Source organism: Carcharhinus amblyrhynchos, unplaced genomic scaffold (assembly GCF_965287045.1).
Source record: "Carcharhinus amblyrhynchos unplaced genomic scaffold, sCarAmb.v2.hapA chromosome_140, whole genome shotgun sequence".
NCBI classification, from domain to species: domain Eukaryota; kingdom Metazoa; phylum Chordata; class Chondrichthyes; order Carcharhiniformes; family Carcharhinidae; genus Carcharhinus; species Carcharhinus amblyrhynchos.
This window is the reverse complement of record NW_027649880.1, coordinates 93443-113711: the sequence shown is the minus strand read 5'-3', so window position 1 is coordinate 113711 and position 20269 is coordinate 93443. Positions and strand designations below refer to the sequence as shown.

At 49.4% G+C, this 20269-nt stretch overlaps 2 protein-coding genes across 2 annotated transcripts in view; one reads left to right on the top strand and one right to left on the bottom strand.

The window, feature by feature from the left end:
• LOC145338689 (membrane-associated guanylate kinase, WW and PDZ domain-containing protein 3-like) overlaps positions 1-12324 on the bottom strand; it is a 62304-nt gene extending 49980 nt beyond the window's left edge. The window contains exons 1-2 of the mRNA XM_080183086.1: positions 12027-12324; positions 8379-8495 (exon numbers count right to left, since the gene is read on the bottom strand). Of these exons, the coding sequence (XP_080039212.1) occupies positions 8379-8495; positions 12027-12324 (415 nt within the window). The remainder of the gene's footprint in view (positions 1-8378; positions 8496-12026) is intronic.
• Positions 12325-14266: 1942 nt separating this feature from the next.
• Positions 14267-20269, top strand: part of gpkow (G patch domain and KOW motifs) — a 33102-nt gene continuing 27099 nt past the window's right edge. Inside the window, exon 1 of the mRNA XM_080183072.1 lies at positions 14267-14444. Coding sequence (XP_080039198.1) covers positions 14302-14444 — 143 coding nt within the window. The 5' untranslated portion in view covers positions 14267-14301. The remainder of the gene's footprint in view (positions 14445-20269) is intronic.

The window sequence follows — 20269 nt, the reverse complement described above, 5'->3', positions numbered from 1 at the left end:
CAATGGCTACAGTGACAAGGTGCAGCTACCTCCGTACAAAAGGAAAACCTTTACAAGATGTAATTGTCCATATTGGTGTTTATGGCAAAAGCATTAGCAGACCTAACACCACGGGTTCAACAAAGGAAGCAGCAATTAGTTAATCTGCACCACTTTTGCACTAAAAGCAAAAGAAATCCTGACTCCTGTCTTGGGAATGTACATCTTGTGCCCAACATCGAGGCGGTATGTCATATGACCTCTCCCAAGCCGCACTGTGATGATAGCTGTTGGAACTGAACTCCGTCAGTTACTGTTTGACGTCCAATATGAACAGAACTCCAGGCAACAGCCTGCACTATCTGCCATTAAACTGGTGGCAGTAGGAAGAACTTGTGCCCACATTAAATCTGCCAACTGCTGGAACTTTTGAACTCATGCCTCCAAATTAGCTCATCTTACATGCCTTCTCCTTCCATTCTAGTTATGAACAGAAGATTGGAATGTTTCCAAATTTAAAGGTCGGGGAAAACATGCCACCATTTATAAAGGGGGAAGATAGAATTTTTAAAAAAGCCTTTGTTCATGGATGGGGAAATCAGGACAGTTTAAATTGACCCCTTCCTCCCCCCACTCTTCTGTTTGTGATAGAGGGACAGAACTTTTGAATCCTCAAAGGGAACCTTATCTAGTTCTTCTAGGAAAGTACTGGCATCAAAAGTGGACATTGTTAAACTTCAGTAATGTGGAATCAACAAAACCATTTTTGGTATCTCTTCAACTTGGTTTCAAAGGAACAATTTACTTTCCCATTCTAATTAATTCATTTGTTTTATCTGTGGGAACTATCGTGGATGAGCCCCCAAGTTGTTATGACTGGTCCCCAGGCAAGGCCCCCAAATTTGTTACCTTTGATTTCTTAAATTGTGGATGGGTTACCCCCAAATTATTAACACCCTGGGTGAGAGGGATGAAGTGGCTCCCTTATTTTATTCAACCTGCCTCAGTTGGGTGCAACAAGATTATTTTTGAGGATACTTTTTCCCAGTCCCAATATATTTATATTTCAAAAAGAACAAATTTAACCTGAATATGAGATAGAAGAGTGAGTTTATTACCTGAACAAAAGGAACATAATAAAACACATATACCTACAGTCAGAAATGAGAATGAAGTCGATAAATATATATACACACTTGTACAGGAGGAGCAGATGGTGAAATGTTGCCACGGTTTGAGATTCGTGATTTCAGTAGTGCTGACCTCAGCAGTTGAATAGTTGGCTTCAAGATTCCACCATCCTGTAACTTAGCTAAGAACTTGCCCTATTTCCTTTCAACTGTGGTCTTGCTTGACTTGGTATGTCTCAGCCATGAGAGAGTGTTCCCTGCAGAACAGTTGCAGGGTTGCCTGCTGTTGTTTTCCCCCACGTTTTACATATGCTGACACACCCAGCACTAGACCAAACTGACCATGTTTTGCAACAGGTTTATATTCCAGCCTCTTGTATGTTCTAAGAAAGTCAGAATCCCCAGGCCCATCTGGAACATTGCTCACATTACTGTGATGTTACACATAAGACATTATTCCTGATGAGATGAAAATACACTACCATTATCTCCACAGGAGATGGCAGTTAGTTTATGTTTGGCTTCCATACCTTTGGTATTTCTGTCTCTCTCTCTCAGTATCATCCATTCAGAGCAATGGAGTGACATGGTGGCACAGTGGTTAGCATTGCTGTCATACAGTGCCAGGGACACGGGTTCAGTTCTCGGTTTGGGTCACTGTCTGTGCGAACTCTGCACATTCTCCACATGTCTGCATGGGTTTCCTCCGGGTCTCTGGTTTCCTCCCACAGTCCAAAAGAAGTGCTGGATAGGTGCATTGGCCATGCTAAATTTGCCCTCAGTGTATTCAAACAGGCGCCGGAGTGTGGCGATTCGGAGACTTTCACAGTGACTTCATTGCAGTGTGAATGTAAGCCTACTTGTGACACGGATAAATAAAAGAAGCTTCAAAAACAATTCAGCCAATGAGTGAATTTATATCCTCAGCCACCTTTGTCTTCTAGGTCCATTTTTACAAGCCTCAGGTCTTATTTAAAAATTATTCATAGTGTTCCCTAATCATCATGATAAACTACTCAAAATGACATACCCTTCCCTGGCATCCAGAGACTGGCTGGTGCTTTTCTTTCTGTCTTCAAGCAAAGAGACTTCTTATTAATTTAGTAAGGTAAATTAAGAACACACTGGCTGATGAAAGAAGATCAGGCAAACGCGGCAGGGCTAGTGTGCTGTGACTGCAGCACTTAGAAACCTATGGACAGCATCAACAGATGACCATCCTTGTGGGCTGGTGTCCGAGTTGTGGGCATTGCAGAGCATCTGGGAGGAGGAGGGTTACCCAATTACTTTGTTCTAGGAGGTACTTAAACCCCTTAGGTTAGGCAGAACTTTAGGGTCAGTCAATGGTCACGAAGTCGGGAGGGTTATTGTCTTATTAAACTAAATTAAAGTCAGGTCATGCTGCAGCTGTACAGAACTTTAGCTAGGCCTCATTAAGAATTCTGTGTACAATACCGGTCACCACGCTACCTGAAGGATGTGGATGCTTTGGAGAGCGTACAGAAGAGGTTGACCAGGATGTTGCCTAGTCTGAAAGGTGACCTGATAAAAGTCTACAAGATTATGAGTGGCAGGGACAGAGTGGATAGTCAGATGCTCTTTCCTAGGGTAAAAAAGTCAAGTACAAGGGGACTTAGGTTTAAGGTGTGTGGGGAAAGTTTAAAGGAGACATGCAAGGCAAGTGTTTTTTTTACATAGAGGGTGGTGAATGCCTGGAGCATGCTGCCTGGGGAAATGGTGGGTGCAGGTACGATAGCAGCATTTAAGGGACAACTAGACAAATACATGAATAGGATGGGAATGGAAGGGTACGGACTCCGTAAGTGCATAGGGTAGGCATCATGATCAGCACATGTTTGGAGGGCCGAAGGGCCTGTTCCTATGCTGTTGTTCCTTGCTCTTTGTTGCTATGAGTCAGATTTGCATGGGGATCCAGCAGACTGTGTCCAATCCAGAAGGCAGGAAGAAAAACTAGATGTATCTACGTCAGCCGAGCTATTTTATAACTTTTTTTAAAAACGGACAACTGGATATGGCTGCAGCTGAAGCCACTCTACTGGAAAAAGGCTGTTCTCCTGCGATGTGACTTGTAGGTAGCCAAAACGGGCTATCTAAAATAGCGTTTTGGAAAGCACTCTGGGACAATCAGGCAAGAAACTAAACCGACAGGCTGCAGTTTAAAGACAGAGACAAACAGGCTGCAACCCTGACAAGTGAATAAACAGGATGTGGGTCATCTCCAGGATGAAAGAGACTTTACAGTCACACTGGCTCATCTCGTCTCCAGGATGAAAGAGACTTTACAGTCACACTGGCTCATCTCGTCTCCAGGATGAAAGAGACTTTACAGTCACACTAGGTTGTGTACCAGACATAAGGGCACCGTGAACCCTTACTTAGGAGGGAGGTATGTGATCTACTTTACTTAGGAGGGAGGTAGGTGCCTACAGACATGGCCGCTGGGGACACACCCAGAGATTGGTGTGGTAGCACCTGATTGGACTCTTACCGATCAGGGTGATCAAGTCCTGATCAATTGATTGGCAATGGCCAAAAAGGGGTGTGAAACCAAACGGGGTATAAAGGATGCTGCACAACCAGGAATCTCTCTCTCTCTCCGACCCCACAAACAAGCTACAACAATGGTGACCATCGCCAGCAAGAGGAGAGCCACCACATCCGAGAAGGAAGGAAGAAAGACCAGAGCCAGAGTGCCAGTTCAGACCAAAGGACCAGACTACGCAGACGATTACCAATACCAGCACACAGATAAAGGCCAATATCTGCTTGGGTACTTGCCAGTCACGCAAAGTTAAGTCAAGGTCTAATATTGGACTTGAATTCTAGTATTTTCTGTAAGATAACTTATTGTTGGTTGGGTGGGTGATTATTGATTGTGTGGGTTTAAATAAATATTGTTTGTACTAATAAGATGTCTGCTCAAAGTTATTTGTCCACAGACGACTGGATATGGCTGTGCCTAATCCAGTCTATTGGGAAAAGGCTGTTCTCCTGGGATGTGACTTGTGTAACATTCCAGCACAAAGGACAAGCAGACGAGTCGTCTGCACCAGCCTGCTCTGGACAAAGACAGAGCCACTGGAGCCCCTCATCACCAACCTTTATGCTGATGGTTCCAGTTACCTGCCCAAAAACACAATAGTTTTTAATAAGGTTCAGCTAACTGCCTCGAGCCGAAACCACCCTGTCACACGGCTGAGACTGGAGCTGTTTGAAACACAGAAAATAGGAGCAGGACGCGGCCATTCAGCACTCCGAGCCTGTTCCACTCGATCCACCATGATCCACAGTTGATCAACACAATAGCCTGATCCCATTCCCCACAAAAAAACATAGAACTGCTTGAGCTAGGCAGTTTTTACGTGACATCTTCAATCTCTGCTTTAGCCTCCAAAGAGTATGAAGACTCTAGGTGACAGTGGGCTTCCTCGGATCATCATCTCTCTCTAAACATCATGGTTTAACTGAGTAGACTGGAGCTATACTCATTGGAATTCAGGAGAATGAGGGGAGATCTTACAGAAACATACAAGATTATGAAGAGAATCGATAAGATAGAAGTAGGGAAGTTGTTTCCACTGGCGGCATGGCCTCAAAATGAGGGGAAGCAGATTTAGGACTGAGTTGGAGGAACGTCTTCACTCAAAGGATTGTGAATCTATGGAATTCCCTGCCCAGTTGAGGCTACCTCATTGAATGTTTTTAAGGCAAGGATAGATAAATTTTTGAACAGTAAAGGAATTAAGAGTTATGGTGAGCAGCCGGGTAAGTGGAGCTGAGTCCACAAAAAGATCAGCCATGATCTTATTGAGTGGTGGAGCAGGCTCGAGGGGCCAGATGGCCTATTCCTGCTCCTAGTTCTTATGTTCTTAACCTCCGAATAGCAAACTGGACTCCAGGATGGCGGCTTGTTTTTGAGCTCCACCTCTCTCCAAAGTCTGACGTCCAAAATAATCCTGTATTTCACCGACAGAGTGAACTTATTTCCTGGGTACAAGGATACCTTTCTGCATCTTCAACGCACTTAACCTGCAACTAAGTCCCAAGGACTAAGACCTGGAATTCAACCAGACGAAAGATCCCTCATTGGACATTCTGACTTCCTGGACTCAACTGAAACCGTAACTCTTATTTTCGTCAGGCTCTTGCCCTGTGCCTCTTTCTTCTATTCTGAGTGCAAAAGTGGCGAATGTTACAAAATTTTGAGCGTGTGAGAAATAAACTAATTCTTTTAGTGTAGCCTATCTCAGGTTTGCTGTAGGGTTATTAATAAAGGCTCAGATCACTTCAGGAAACTCAAAAGTTAGGGAAAATACACCACATATAAAGAGGGAAACCAGAAATCAATAAGAGCTTTGCAGTCAGGTAGTGAATGGAGAAATCAGGGCCACTATAATTAACCTCCTCCTTGACCTGTCACATCAGATCGGTCATGACCTTATTGAATGTTTCAGCAGAATCCATGGCACAGCTATTGGCCTACTTCTGCTCCTCTGTCTGACGGTTGTTTGGTCATGATGGAGGAGCCTCTGCCCCTGGCCTGGTAACCCGTGCGGATAAGGAGGGGATAGATTGAGCAAACAGTTCACGGCAGCGTGGTCATGTAGGGGAAATTATGATGATCGGTCATAGTGGGGGCTGGGGAGGTTGTGGGGAGACACTGGGGATCGATAGACACATCGTTTGAGGAGGGATGTAGTTTCAATGGGGGCAGTTTAGAGGAGCTTCATTAGATTGATTCCAGACAATGAGGGGTTTGATTTATGAAGGGCGATTCGACAATTTAGGCCTATACTCCCCGGAGTTCAGAAGAACCAGAGGAGATCTAATTGAGGTTTACAAGGTGATAAGGAGGATTGTACAAGTTGACGTGAAGAGAATGCCCCACTAGAGGAAACAATCTAGAACAGGAAGTCATAGTTTTAGAATAAGAGGTGGCAGATTTAAAGCAAAGATGAAGAGAAATGACTCCTCTTAAAGGATTGTTAGTCTGTGGAATTCACTACCCCAAAGTGTAGTGTATTCTGGGGATATTGAGTACATTTAAGGAGGAGGTAGACAGATTTTTAATTAGTAAGGGTTTGAAGGAGTATGGTGAACAGGCAGGAAAGTGGAGCTGAGGCCAAGATGAGATCATCCAAGTTCGCATTAAATAGCGGAGCAGGCTGAAATGCCAATTATTGCTGCTGATCTCATGCATGATTCTTGTGGTTAACCAAGCCGGAACCGTGAGCTGTGGGGGCGTGGGGGCTGGGGGGCAGGGAGGAATCCCATTGCCATGATCTGCGTGACATAGGCAGCAGTGATGTTTTACCTGAGGGAATCTGAGATGTTCATGACAGGATTGTCATCTGAGAACTGTCCAGTTCTGACAAAGGGTCATCTAGACTCGAAATGTTGAATCTATCCTCCCTCCACAGATGCTGTCAGATGTGCTGAGATTTTCCAGCATTTTTCTGTTTTTTGTTGTTGTCTGAGAGACTGGGTCAATTGGGCCTGTACTCACTGAAATTCAGGAGGAACAAGAGGGGATCATAGAATCATGGAACCCTACAGTACAGAAAAAGGCTCTTCAGCCCATCGAGTCTGCACCGAACACAATCCCACCCAGGCCCTACCTCCATATCCCGACATATTATAGCCACTAATCCCTCTAACCTACGCATCCCTGGACACCAAGGGACAATTTCTTAGCATAGCCAATCAACCTAACCCGCACATCTTTGGACTGTGGGAGGAAACTGTCAGTGTGGAGTTTGCACATTCTCCCTGTGTCTGTTTGAGTTTCCTCTAGGTGCTCCAGTTTGCTCCCACGCTCCAAAGATGTGTGGGTTAGATGGATTGGATGTATAAATGCGTGGAGTTATGGGGATAGAATTATAGAATCATTACAGTGCAGAAGGAGGCCATTCAGCCCATTGAGTCTGCACCAACAGAGCATTGTATCCAGGCCCTATCCTAGTAACCCCACATATTTACCCTGCTAATCTTGGGACAGTAAGGGACAAGTTAAGAAGCACCACAAGAGTGATTTGTGTACTTTTCTATATTTTTGGGGCTTGCACTGTATGAGCTGAGAGTGGGTGGGATCAGGAGGGCAATGGTATCACTGTGGGGGGGCTTGACCAATTAGGGTGGGCAATGTCACCTCTTGGAACGAGGCTTGACATCACTGATGGGTGAAGGTTGGTGTCACATAGGCATCAGGAGGGCAGTGGGCCTGGGTAGAATGCTCTTTCAGGGAGTCGGTGCTGACTTAATGGGCTAAAGGGCCTTGTTCTGCCCTCTGTCTGAATACATGAAGTAAAGAATTGGGTATCTGCTGCTCTTGTCCTTCCAGATGGAATGGTCGTGGGTGTGTAAGGTGCAGTCTAAGGAACGTGTTGAGTTCCTGCACCCGTTAGATGACACACATGGCTGTCGCTGCACGTCAGTGGCACAGGGAGCGAATGTTCATTGTGGTGGATGGAGTGCCGATAGAGAAGGCGGATTTCTCCTGGATGGTGTTGAACTTCTTGAGTGTTGTTGGAGCTGCATTCAGCCAGTGAAGAGAGTTCCACACTCCTGGCTTGTGCCTTGTAGATGGTGGACAGGCTTTGGGGGGACTCAGGAGGTGAGTTATTCTCCGCAGGATTCCCAGCCTCTGACCTGCTCTGGTGGTCACAAGATTTATATGGCTGGTCTGCTCCTTTTCCTTGTGGTCTTTTGATTGTCCTCTTTCTGTGCCACCCCATGCTAGGAAGGCCATAAAGAACTAATGGCTTGTGCAAGGCCTCGGTAAGGGTTAAGATATACTCATTATCATACTTCTACTTTAAAGTCGCTCCAAGTCACTAGCTATACTGACTTGGAAATATATTGGCCGTTCCTTCACTGTTGCGAGATCAAAATCCTGGGACTCCCTCCCTAACAGCACTGTAAGTGTACCTACACGTCAGGGACTGCAGCGGTTCAAGATGGCAGCTTCTCAAGGGACAATTAGGGATGGTCAATAAGTGCTGGGTCTAGGCAGAGACACCTACATCCCGAGAGAGAAGACACTGTCCCATCAAAAATGACCTCCCCAGGAACAGCAGGACAAACAACTCTGTTTCACTCCCTTGCTGGAACACACTGTCTCCAAAATTCCCCTCGTTGCTCAGACACAGCGTGGAGGTTTTTCAAAGCACCATTGGTACCTGTTTGTCCAGTCACGTGACCTTGTTGCGTCATTCATTGGGCATCACTAAGGGCATTCTAGGTACTTACATGGCACCACCCGGATGTAGAGATTCAGACGAATACGATCCTGTAGTTCGAAGTCTGCTGAGCCTTTAGTGAATACCTGTCTGAGGTAGTGCCGCAGGTCAGCATTCAGTTGGGAACCTAGGGAGACAGCAAGTTGGAGAGAATGAGCTCACAACCGGTCTCATCACACAGCCACACAAGCGTACAGAGCCCCACAGACAGACACGCACGTGCACAGAGCCCCATAGACACGTGTGCTACAGGCACACACTTGTGCACCCCGCACACACACAGCCCTGCGTACATGCATGCGCCCTGCTCCACTCCACCCGCACAGAGCCCCACACACGCAGGCCCACACACGTGCATCCCTCCCCGCACAGACCATGCATGCACATTCGCACGCGCACAACCCCGCGCACATGCGCACAGCTCTGTGCGAGTGACACACAAAACCCTGCGCACACGAAAAGTCCCGCGAATGCGCACAGTCCTGCACACACATGCGCACAGCTCTGTGCACACAGCACAGCCCACACGCGCGTGCAGGCCCGCGCACGTGTAGAGCACCATGCGCATGCGTGTGACCCAAGCATGCGCAGAGCCCCGCACATGTGCACGCCCCACACAGACCATGTGTGTACAACCCTGTGTGCATGCGCAGAAGGAAAGCCCTGCGAATACGCACAGCCCCGCACACGCACACACACGCAGAGCCCTGCACATGCAGCCCCGCCCACACACATGCACGCCCCGCACACAGGCCCACACACACCACACACTGAAACCCCGCAAACGCGCAGAGAACCCCGCATGTGCACAGCCACGCCCACACACGCATGCACAGCCCTGCATTTGCCTACAGCCCTGCATGCACGCGGAAAACCCCGCAAACGCGCAATGACCCACGCATGCGCACAGCCACGCCCGCACACACAGAGCCCGCACAGGCCCACATACATGCACCCCACCAAGCACAGCCTGTGCTGGTATAGCCCCACCTGCACATGCACAGTCCATACACACGCATAACCCTGCACACACGCACAGCCCCGCGCATGCGCACAGTTCCACACATGCGCATAGCCCCGCGCGCAGAGCCCACACCCCCACACACACACACGCAGAGACCACCCCACACATACACACACACAGCACCCCCCCACACGCACGCACAGCCTGTCCCACATGTGCACAGCACCCCCCCACCACACACACACGTGCACAGCACCCCCCCACCACACACACACACGTGCACAGCCACCCCACACACACACACACACACACACCCCCACACAGCCACCCCCCCCACACACACACACACCCCCACACAGCCACCCCCCCCACACACACACACCCCCACACAGCCACCCCCCCACACACACACACCCCCACACACACACACCCCCACACAGCCACCACCCCCCACACACACACACACCCCCCACACACACACACACACACCCCCCCCCCACACACACACACACACACCCCCCACACACACACACACACACACACCCCACACACACACACCCCCCACACACACACACACACACACCCCCCACACACACACACACACACACACCCCCCACACACCCCCCCCCACACACACACACACCCCCCCCACACACACACACACACCCCCCCCACACACACACACCCCCCCCACACACACACACCCCCCCCACACACACACACACCCCCCCACACCCCCACACACACACACACACCCCCACACACACACACACACCCCCCCCCCACACACACCCCCCCCCCACACACACACACACCCCCCCCACACACACACACACACACACACACACCCCCCACACACACACACACACCCCCCCACACACACACACACCCCCCCCACACACACACACACACCCCCCCCACACACACACACACACACACCCCCCCCACACACACACACACACCCCCCCCACACACACACGCACACACCCCCACACACACACGCACACCCCCCCACACACACACGCACACCCCCCCACACACACACGCACACCCCCCCACACACACACGCACACCCCCCCACACACACTCGCACACCCCCCCACACACACTCGCACACCCCCCCACACACACTCGCACACCCCCCACACACACACGCACCCCCCACACACACACACACCACCCCCCACACCCACACACACACTCCCCCCCACACACACACACACACCCGCCCCACACAGACACACACACCCGCCGCACACACACACACACACCCCCCCCACACACACTCACACCCCCCCCACACACACTCACACCCCCCCCCACACACACTCACACCCCCCCCCCACACACACTCACACCCCCCCCCACACACACTCACACCCTCCCCACACACACTCACACCCTCCCCACACACACTCACACACACACACACCACCACCACCACCACACCCCCGAACAAAAGATTGTCATTGATTTCATGAAGCGTAAAGGAGAACATGATCCTCTTTACATCAATGCAGACGAAGTAGGAAGGATCCAGAACTTCAGGTTTTTGGGTGTCCAGATCACCAACAACCTGCCTCGTTCCACCATGCCGACGCTATAGTAAAGAAAGCCTCGAAGGCTGAGGAAATTTGGCACATCACCCACAAGTCTCATCAATTTTTACAGATGCACCATAGAAAGCATTCTTTCTGGTTGTATCACAGCTTGGTGTGGGCTCCTGCTCTGTCCAAGACCGCAAGGAACTACAAAAGGTAGTGAATGCAGTCCAATCCATCACGCAAACCAGCCTCCCAACCACTGACCCTGTCTACACCTCCCGCTGCCTCCACAAAGCAGCCAGCACAATTAAGGACCCCATGTACCCCAGACATTCTCTCTTCCACCTTCTTCCAGCAGGAAAATGATACAAAAATCTGAAGTAATATACCAACCCGCTCAAGAACAGCTTCTTCCATGCTGCTGTCAGATTATTGAATGAACCTACCTCGCGTTATGTCGATCCTTCTCTACTCCCTACCTATGACTGTAACAGTACATTCTGAGCTCTCTCACCTCCTTCTCTATAAACCGTATATTTTGTCCGTGTAGGGCGCAAGAAACAATACTTTTCACTGTATGTTACTACATGCGACAATAATAAATCAAATCAGATCTTAAAAACACACACACAGCCCCACACACACAACTTCTTTGGTTGAGAGATCAATGCCAATGAGATAGGGTGAGGGGGCAGGGGATTCTGAGGGGACCTGAGAAAACATTTTATTTTTCACTCAGAAATTTTTTCATTCTTCCCTAGTAATCTGCAATGAGCTGCTTGTAAGGATAATGGAGGCCAGAAACATTACAATCTTTAAGACGTATTTGGACGAGCTTGAAAGACCATCACAATATTTTGGTCGTGCACAGAAAAATGGGATTAGTGTGACTTTTGTGGTTGCTATTGTTGGTGCAGATTTGATGGGACAAAGGGCCTTTTTGGCACTGTATGATACACACAAATACACGCAGCCCCCCCTCCTCACACACAGAAATGGAACCCCATATCTTCACGTACAGAAACACAGCCAAACACACACACACACACACAAGCACCCTCCCACACAGACTTAGATGCGCAGCCACGTACGCACACAGCCCTGTATACTCTCTTTCTCACAGGGGACAATCTGTTGTAAATAGCCTCACCTTGTGGAGCTGTTTTAATATGGACAGGGTCAGGGATGTTTGCCAGGAGCCCAAGGGTGTCTCTGAGTGTGAGGCCGGATACAGGAGTCTCATTCACCTCCAGCAGCAGGTCACCTGCCTGCAGCTTCCCCGACAGGTGCCGGCCCTTCCCACCGTGGCGATCGGCAATGTAGAGGAACTGGCCGTACTCGGCCCCACCTTGCAATCTAAGGTTTAGAACCCCCTGCTCGTCTCGACATAAGGTGGTCTCCCGCGTTCTCTGTGTCCAGTGAGTGATGCTGAGGAGCTTCCTGAACATGTCTGGAGAGGGACAGAAAAAGGGAGGGCCGGGTTAATTACCAACACCAATAAACAGATGCCTGTCCAATCCTGCATAACTTTACCTTTTCATTGCCATCATGATCCAGACACAAAGATCACCGGGGTTAAAGTTCTGTTCCCTGGCTTATTAGTAACCAGCCCCAGCCCAATGTTCATTTACATTTCAATTGGGTGGGGAGGGGATAGAACACAGTCCCAACACTCCCAGGACAGGTACAGCACAGGGTTAGATACAGAGTAAAGCTCCCTCTACACTGTCCCCCATCAAACACTCCCAGGACAGGTACAGCACGGGGTTAGATACAGAGTAAAGCTCCCTCTACATTGTCCCCATCAAACTGCCAATAATTCTCTTGTTAATCAACATTTAACTCTTACCCTGCTGGTATTTAGACTGCATCAGGGTGGTGACATGGTTTTGGGTCGGGTGGCTGCAGGACAGGATTTGAATCCTCGCTTGCTATCAGCCCTGCTGTTATGTCGTTGTTGCCCATCCCCTCCACGCGCCATCTTCGCCAAACCCTCAGCACCTCACCCCTCCTTCCAAATACTACCCTGTTTGCAGCCTCTTCCCCACTACTCCTCCCCCCTTCTCTTCCACAGAATACCCCGTCCCATGTCTGGCTGTGCCACACACACACACTCCCCTCACCTCCTTCTGCGCCCCTCTGACACCCTGCAGCAGACTGGCAGCAGAGGGCTGCCGAATGGGCAGGTTGCATCAGCCGCAGGTCTGAACATGGCATCATAGGCACCTTGCTTTGGTACCAGGCTGAGGGCGAGCTGGGTACCCAATCCTGGTGGGTAGGATGATGACACTGCAATGGCAATGCCCGGGGTCACACTGCATCCAAGCATCACAAATAAAGAGGGAGGGAGCTGTGCAAATGCAAGCTGCATTGCTGTCAGTGCAATGCAGATGGAGGACAGAGTTTACCTGCTGCAGGATTCAGGCTTTGCTGCATCCAGTCCCAGCCATTGCCTTGGGGAGGTGGACCTCCGATTGACAGGAGAGGGTAAAGGGGGCGGAGCAGAGTGTATGTCAATCAGACAGCTCCACCCGTCCGAGGGCGGGGCCAGAGCCTGCCACAGACAACCCCCGTCCAGCGTGAGGGCGGAGCCAATCCGCCTGTCCATCATGAGCCCCGCCCTCCCTCCCCATCCGACCGTCAATCACAATTCTACACTTCCTTGGAGGGAAGGCGAGGCCGTCTGCCTTTCCATCAAACAGAGACCACGCCCCTTATGTGGGGGCTGGGGCGCCTGGCCTCACCACCAGCTCCTCCGATCGCACCCACTGCGGGAAGGGGGCGCGGCCTCGTCCAGTCGCCGCCTCCCTCGCCAACGGACAGCCCCACGCGCCCAGCAGCTGCTTGTCATTGTCAACCGCGCCTTTTCATTGGACTGGGCTGCTGCACCCACGCCCCGCGCTACCACATCCTGGTGTCTGATTGGGTACCCTACCTGTCAATCATATCAGCCAGGGCCTTTCCAGTGTGCCCTTTCTCACCAACATGGGGGCGGCTGCGCATGCTTATCTGAGCCAACGGATATTTATTTCTCGCCCCAGCTGTTCACAGATTCTCGGGCAACCCAAGTCACAAACATTTAAAAACAGATCAATGACGAGGGTTGCTTTCACTTACAAAAAAGACTGTCGCCGCGCAGCCTTCTGGGAGTTGTTGTTCTCTTGCGGACCTGTAGGATTGCGGATACGTGTGTGTTAACCGGATTAAAGATGTTGATAGCGAGTGAATAGGTTATTTTCTTCAGGGGCTCAGGAAAGGATGCGAATGATAATTTAAATCTAAATTGGAAGAAGGCCCGCCGATTACTTGATGGAGGCGGCGCACGGGCCTCTGGGAATTGTAGTTTGCTCCCGGCAGCGCCTGCGCAATGGGGACAGCCGGACGATGGCGCTGGGCGGCGCCTGCGCAGTGAGGACAGCCGGAGGATGGCGGACCGAGAGGGTGATCGGGGCCCGGTGTCGTTCGGCTTCACCCGCATTGCCACCAAACTACGGCTCAAGGAGGCGGAGCCCAACGCTCAGGAGGAGGAGGAGGCGGTGAGCGGTGTGGAACAGGGCGAGATCCTCAGGTAGACATTGGAACCGCCCCCCCCCCCCTACAAAAAGCAAAGAAAATTACATACCCTCTCCAAAGCCTCCACATCCTCCTGGTAGTGCAGCGACCAGAATTGAACACTGTATTCCAAGTGCGGCCTAGCTAAGGTTCTCTAAAGCTGCAACATGACGTGCCAATGTTTAAACTCAATACCCCAGCCAACAAAGGCAAGCCATGCCTTATGCCTTCTTGACTCCACTTTCAGTGACCTGTGTACCTGTACACCCAGATCCCTTTTATCAACACTCTTAAGGGCACTGCCATTGACTGCATATTTCCTATCTGTATTAAACTTTCCAAAATGCATTAGTTCACATTTATCTGAAATAAACTCCATCTGTCTTCTTTCTGCCCAAGTCTCCAACCGATCTATATCCTGCTGTATCTTTTGATGGTCCTCTCACTATCTGCAATTCCACTAACTTTTGTCTCGTTCACAAACTTACTAATCAAACCAGCTATGTTTTCCCGTTCATATATATTACAAACAGCAAAGCTCCCAGCACTGATCCCTGAGGAACACCACTTGTCACAGCCCTCCATTCAGAACCACATCCTTCCACTGCTACCCTTTGTCTTCTATGATCAAACTAGTTCTGTATCCATCTTGTCAGTTCACCCTGGCTGGCGTATCAATATGCCCCATCCTGCAGACCCCTCCCACTAGAATGCAGCACAGAATGATGCTATTTGGCCCATCGTGACCTTGCTAGCCCTTCAAAGGAGCAATCGCCCTCCTCTCCCAACTCAAAGCTATGCAGGTTAAGTGGTTTGGTCATGGTATGTTGTCCATTAGTTTAAAATTTATTTATTAGTCACAAGTAGGTTTACATTAACACCGCAATGAAGTTACTGTGAAAATTCCCTAGTTGTCTCAGTCCGGCACCTGTTTGGGTACACTGAAGGAAAATTTAGCATGGCCAGTACACCTAAGGTACACCTTTCAGACTGAGAGGGGAAACCAGAGCACTCGGAGGAAACACACGCAGACTCAATACAGACATTGACTCAAGCCAGGAATCGAACCCGGGTCCCTGACGCTATGAGGCAGCAATGCTAACCACTGTGCCACCCAAAGATCTGTCGGTTCGGGGAATTAACAAGGTGAATACGTGGTGTTACGGGGATAGGGCCTAGGTAAGATATTCTTGTCACAGAGTTGGTGCAGACCTGATGGGCTGAATGGTCTCTTTCTGCACTGTAAGGATTTAATGATTCATAAAACCATTGCACAGCGCGGAAGGGCAATTCGGCCCATTATGACCGTGCCAGCTCTCCCAATGGAGCCATTAGGCCCATTGTGACTGCGCCAGCCTTCCGAAGGAGCGTTCATCTCTCACCCCATCCTCTTCCCCGTTTCCAATCCTATCTCCATTTCAGATATTTAGAGAAAAGATCTTGCACTGAAAGAGCCCATTGTGTCTGCGCCGGCCCAAGCCACCCAATCTAATCTCCTTTTCCAGCATTTCGCCCAGAATGTATGAGACCAAATGCCCTCTTGGGTGGATGCGAACAAACCTTTTGAAAGGAGGAAATGGGTACCCCGAGGCTGATATTTGCCCTTTAACAAAACAGCATCAAAAGTAAAATACCATCCGCTCCTTTATCTCATAATGTTTGTGGGATCTTGCCGTGTGCACATTTGCTTGCAAGCAAAAGCAACAAGTCCTGTCAAGTGTCCCGATGGTGCTGAAGAAATGCAAAGTACGGTTTTAATCAGCTATTTCTGAGTTTCCCATTCCATCCTCTGCTCCTGTGTTCCTTCAGTGTTCAACGTTACTTTGAACAGACATTTACGTTAAATTTATTCACGGGATGTGGGCCTCGCTGGCTAGGTCTGAACTTATTGCCCATCTCTAATTGCCTCTTGAAAAAATGGTGGTGAACTGACTACTTGAACTGGTATAGAATGCCCACAATGCTATTAGAGGGTTCCCAGTGACAGTGAAGGGATGGCGATACATTGATGGCGAGTGACTTGGAGGGGAACCTCCACGTGGCGGTATTCCCAGGTATCTGCTGATCTTTTTCTTCTAGATGGCAGTACTGCCTAAGGAACCTTGGTAAATTCCCACAGTGCATCTTGTAGATGGTACACTGCTGCCACTGTGTGTCGGTGCTGGAGGGACTGAAAATGCAGAGTTGCATTAGCACTGATTAGTGATTAGCACTACTGCCTCACGGTGCCAGGGGCCCAGGTTCAATTCCCACCTTGGGTCACTGTCTGTGCAGTTTGTACTTTCTCCCGTGTCTGCGTGAGTTTCCTCTGGGTGCTCCAGTTCCTTCCCTCAAGTCCAAAAAGCGTGCTGGTTAGGTGCATTGGCCATGCTAAATTCTCCCTAAGTGTACCGGACAGGTGCCGGAGTCGAGACTAAGGGATTTGCACAACAACTTCATTCCAGGGTTAACGTAAGCCTTACTTGTGAAAGTAATGAATAAAACTTCAAAACAATGAAATGGGGCTGCTTTGTCCTGGATGGTGTTGAGCTTCTTCTGGTGTTGGAGCTGCATTAATTCGGACAAGTGGAGAATATTCCATTACACTCTGAATTGTGAAACCAAAAGAGAAAATGCTGGAAAATCTCAGCAGGTCTGGCAGCATCTGTAAGGAGAGAAGAGAGCTGATGTTTCGAGTCCAGATGACTCTTTGTCAAAGCCAAAAGGCAGAGAAAGCGGGAGATATTTAGACTGCAGGAGGAAGCAATGAAAGATGAGCCATAGCCACAGAAACCAGGGTAAAAGACTGCTAATGGCAGTTCACAGAGAGAATAAAAGGTGTGAATGGCCAAATGGCAAAGCTGAAATCAGGGTGAATGGTGACAGATGAAGATGTTGGGGGGAGGGGGGAGTGAAAGTATGGAAAAAAGGGATAAAATAGGGAGGAAAGAAAAATAAAGAAAGACAATAAAGAAATAAAAGGTAGAGAACAGTTTAAAAATGAAATGAAATGAAAACAAATGGAGTGAAGTGGGGTAGAACTAATCATCAGAAGTTGTTGAATTCGATGTTGAGACTGGAAGGCTGTAAAGTGCCTCACCAGAAGACGAGATGCTGTTCCTCCAGTTTGTGTTGAGCTTCGCTGGAACATTGCAGCAGGCCAAGGACAGACATGTGGAGCGTGGGAGCAGGATTGTGTGTTAAAATGGCAAGCATCCGGAAGATCAGGGTCCTGATTGCACACTGGTCAAAGACGAGTGAAGGAGCAGAGAGACAGATAAGAAATTACCTGTTAAAAACCTGTTTAAATAAGTTTAAAGCACTTTTGTAGTAAGAACTTACCTTGTAGAACTGTTTGAATCATTTAAAAGCATTTTTGCGGGCTTTTTGTATTTACCGCTTTAAGAATTCTAAGGGAGTGGATTGCAGGGAGTTGTGGGGGAGCAGGCTTTAAAACAGCACCAGGTTTAAAAGGAGGCCTGGTGTAGACAGCGGGCAGCGGAGTGAATGGGAAGCAGAGTGAGCTATTAGGGCTTAGGATCAAAAGGGCTGGGGAGAAAAAGGGCCAGGTAAGTTCGTGTGGAAATTTTCAATATTACTACAGTGAATAATGGAGGGGCATGTGATGTGTTGTTTCTGTATGATGTGGGAGCTGGTGGACCCCAGGGTCCTTCCCAGTGACCATGTCTGCAGTAAGTGCAGGTTGCTGGAGGAGCTCCAGCTCAAGGTAGATGAGCTGGCCTCTGAGCTACAGACAGTGAGGCTCATCAGGGGGAGAGAGGGTGCCATTGTCAATGGGGTGCAAGTGACATCCATCCCCCCCCCCATACTAGCTAACTCTAACAGTCAGGAAAAAGAGGGGGGGCTGCTGAGCAGAGGAAGGAGGGTGGGGAACGGAGGAAGGGGGGTGGGGAGCAGATGCCTCTGCCTCTCAATCTGCATAACAGGTTTGAGGTTCTTGCTTCCAGTCTGGACGAGAACGAGGGAGGTGAGGTTGGTGAGCAAACTGCACACAGTACAGTGATGCAGACGCAGGGCATAGGCAAAGAGAAGGTGAAAAGGAACGTAGTAGTAATTGGGGATAGTGGGGTTAAGGGTATTGACACTGCCCTTTGTCACAATGACAAAGTGCACAGAAGGGTGTGTTGTCTGCCTGGTGCTTGGGTCCGGGATGTCGCATCTGGGCTGCAGAGGAACCTGGAATGGGAGGGTGAGAATCCGGCCGTTGTGGTACATGTGGGTGCCAACGACGTAGGCAAAATGTGAACTGAGGATCTGGGGAGGGAGTATGAAAAGCTGGGAATGGAATTAAAAAGTAGAACCGACAAGGTGGTTATCTCTGGGCTACTGCCTGAACCGAGTGCAGACGGGCGTAAGGTTGATAAGATTAAGGAAGTGAATGGGTGGCTCAGGGATTGGTGTGGGAGGAATGGGTTTGAATTTATGGGGCATTGGCATCAGTATTGGGGTAGGTGGGACCTGTTCGGGCAGGATGGGGTTGGTCTGAACCAATGGCGGGGCAGGCTCGAAGGGCTAGATGGCCTACTCCTGCTCCTATTTCTTATGTTCTTGTGCTGGGACCAGAGTCCTGGCGAATCGTGTAAATAGGACTGTAGACAGGGCTTTAAACTAATTGGGGGGGGAGGGTGCGAGGGTAGGTGACATTACAGGGTCTAAAGTTAAGGAGACGGTACAGGTAAGGGAAGAGGCCGAGGATGTCCCAATAATAAAGGGAGTAGGGGGCGTGAGTATGGTTGGTGGCATTCTGGCAAATAGGGTCCAGGTGAAGGCTGGGATGAAGGCACTTTATCTAAATGCACGAAGCATTCAGAATAAAGTGGATGAGCTGGTGGCGCAGATCAGCACAAATGGATATGATCTGGTGGCCATTACGGAGACGTGGCTGCAAGGTGACAGGGACTGGGAGCTGAATGTCCAGGGGTATCAAGTGTTTAGGAAGGATAGGCGGGAGGAAAAAGGTGGGGGGCGTAGCTCTGCTGATTAAGGATAGCATCAGGGTGGTAGCAAGGGATGATATAGGAACCAAAGAGCAGAACGTGGAATCGTTGTGGGTGGAGATTAGGAACAGCAAAGGGAGGAAGACGCTGGTGGGTGTCGTCTATAGGCCCCCGAATAATGATCTGGAGGTGGGGTGGGCTGTTAGCGCGCAAATAAGTGCGGTGTGCAGGAATGGAACGGCCATAATTATGGGGGATTTCGATCTACATATTGATTGGTCGACCCATGTTGGACACAGTGGGCTCGAGGAGGAGTTCTTGGAATGCTGCCGGGATAGTTTCCTTGAACAGTGTGTGTTGGAGCCGACGAGGGAGCGAGCTATTTTGGATCTGGTGTTATGTAATGAGGTGGGTAGAATTAGGGACCTTGCGGTGAAGGATCCTCTTGGGGAGAGTGATCATTGTATGGTGGAGTTTCTGGTGCAGATGGAGGAGGAGAAAGTGGGTTCCCGGACACGCGTCCTTTGTTTGAACAGAGGGGAGTACGGTAGGATGAGAGAAGAATTGGTGAATGTTGACTGGGGGAGCGCTTTGGAAGGTAGGTCTGCTGAGGAGCAGTGGAGGATCTTTAAGGAGATCTTTCTTGGTGCTCAGCAGAAATTTATTCCGATGGTTAAAAAGGACCGTAGGAGGAGAGGTAATAAGCCATGGATAACGAAGGAGGTGAAGGAAAGTGTTAAATTAAAAGCGGAGGCGTTTAGAGTAGCTAAGAGTAGTGGGCGAGAAGAGGATTGGGAGAGGTTTAAATGTCAACAAAGATTGATAAAGAAGGGTAGGAGAAACTATGAAGCTGGGCTAGCGCTCAATATAAAAAAGGATAGCAAGAGTTTTTATAAATATATAG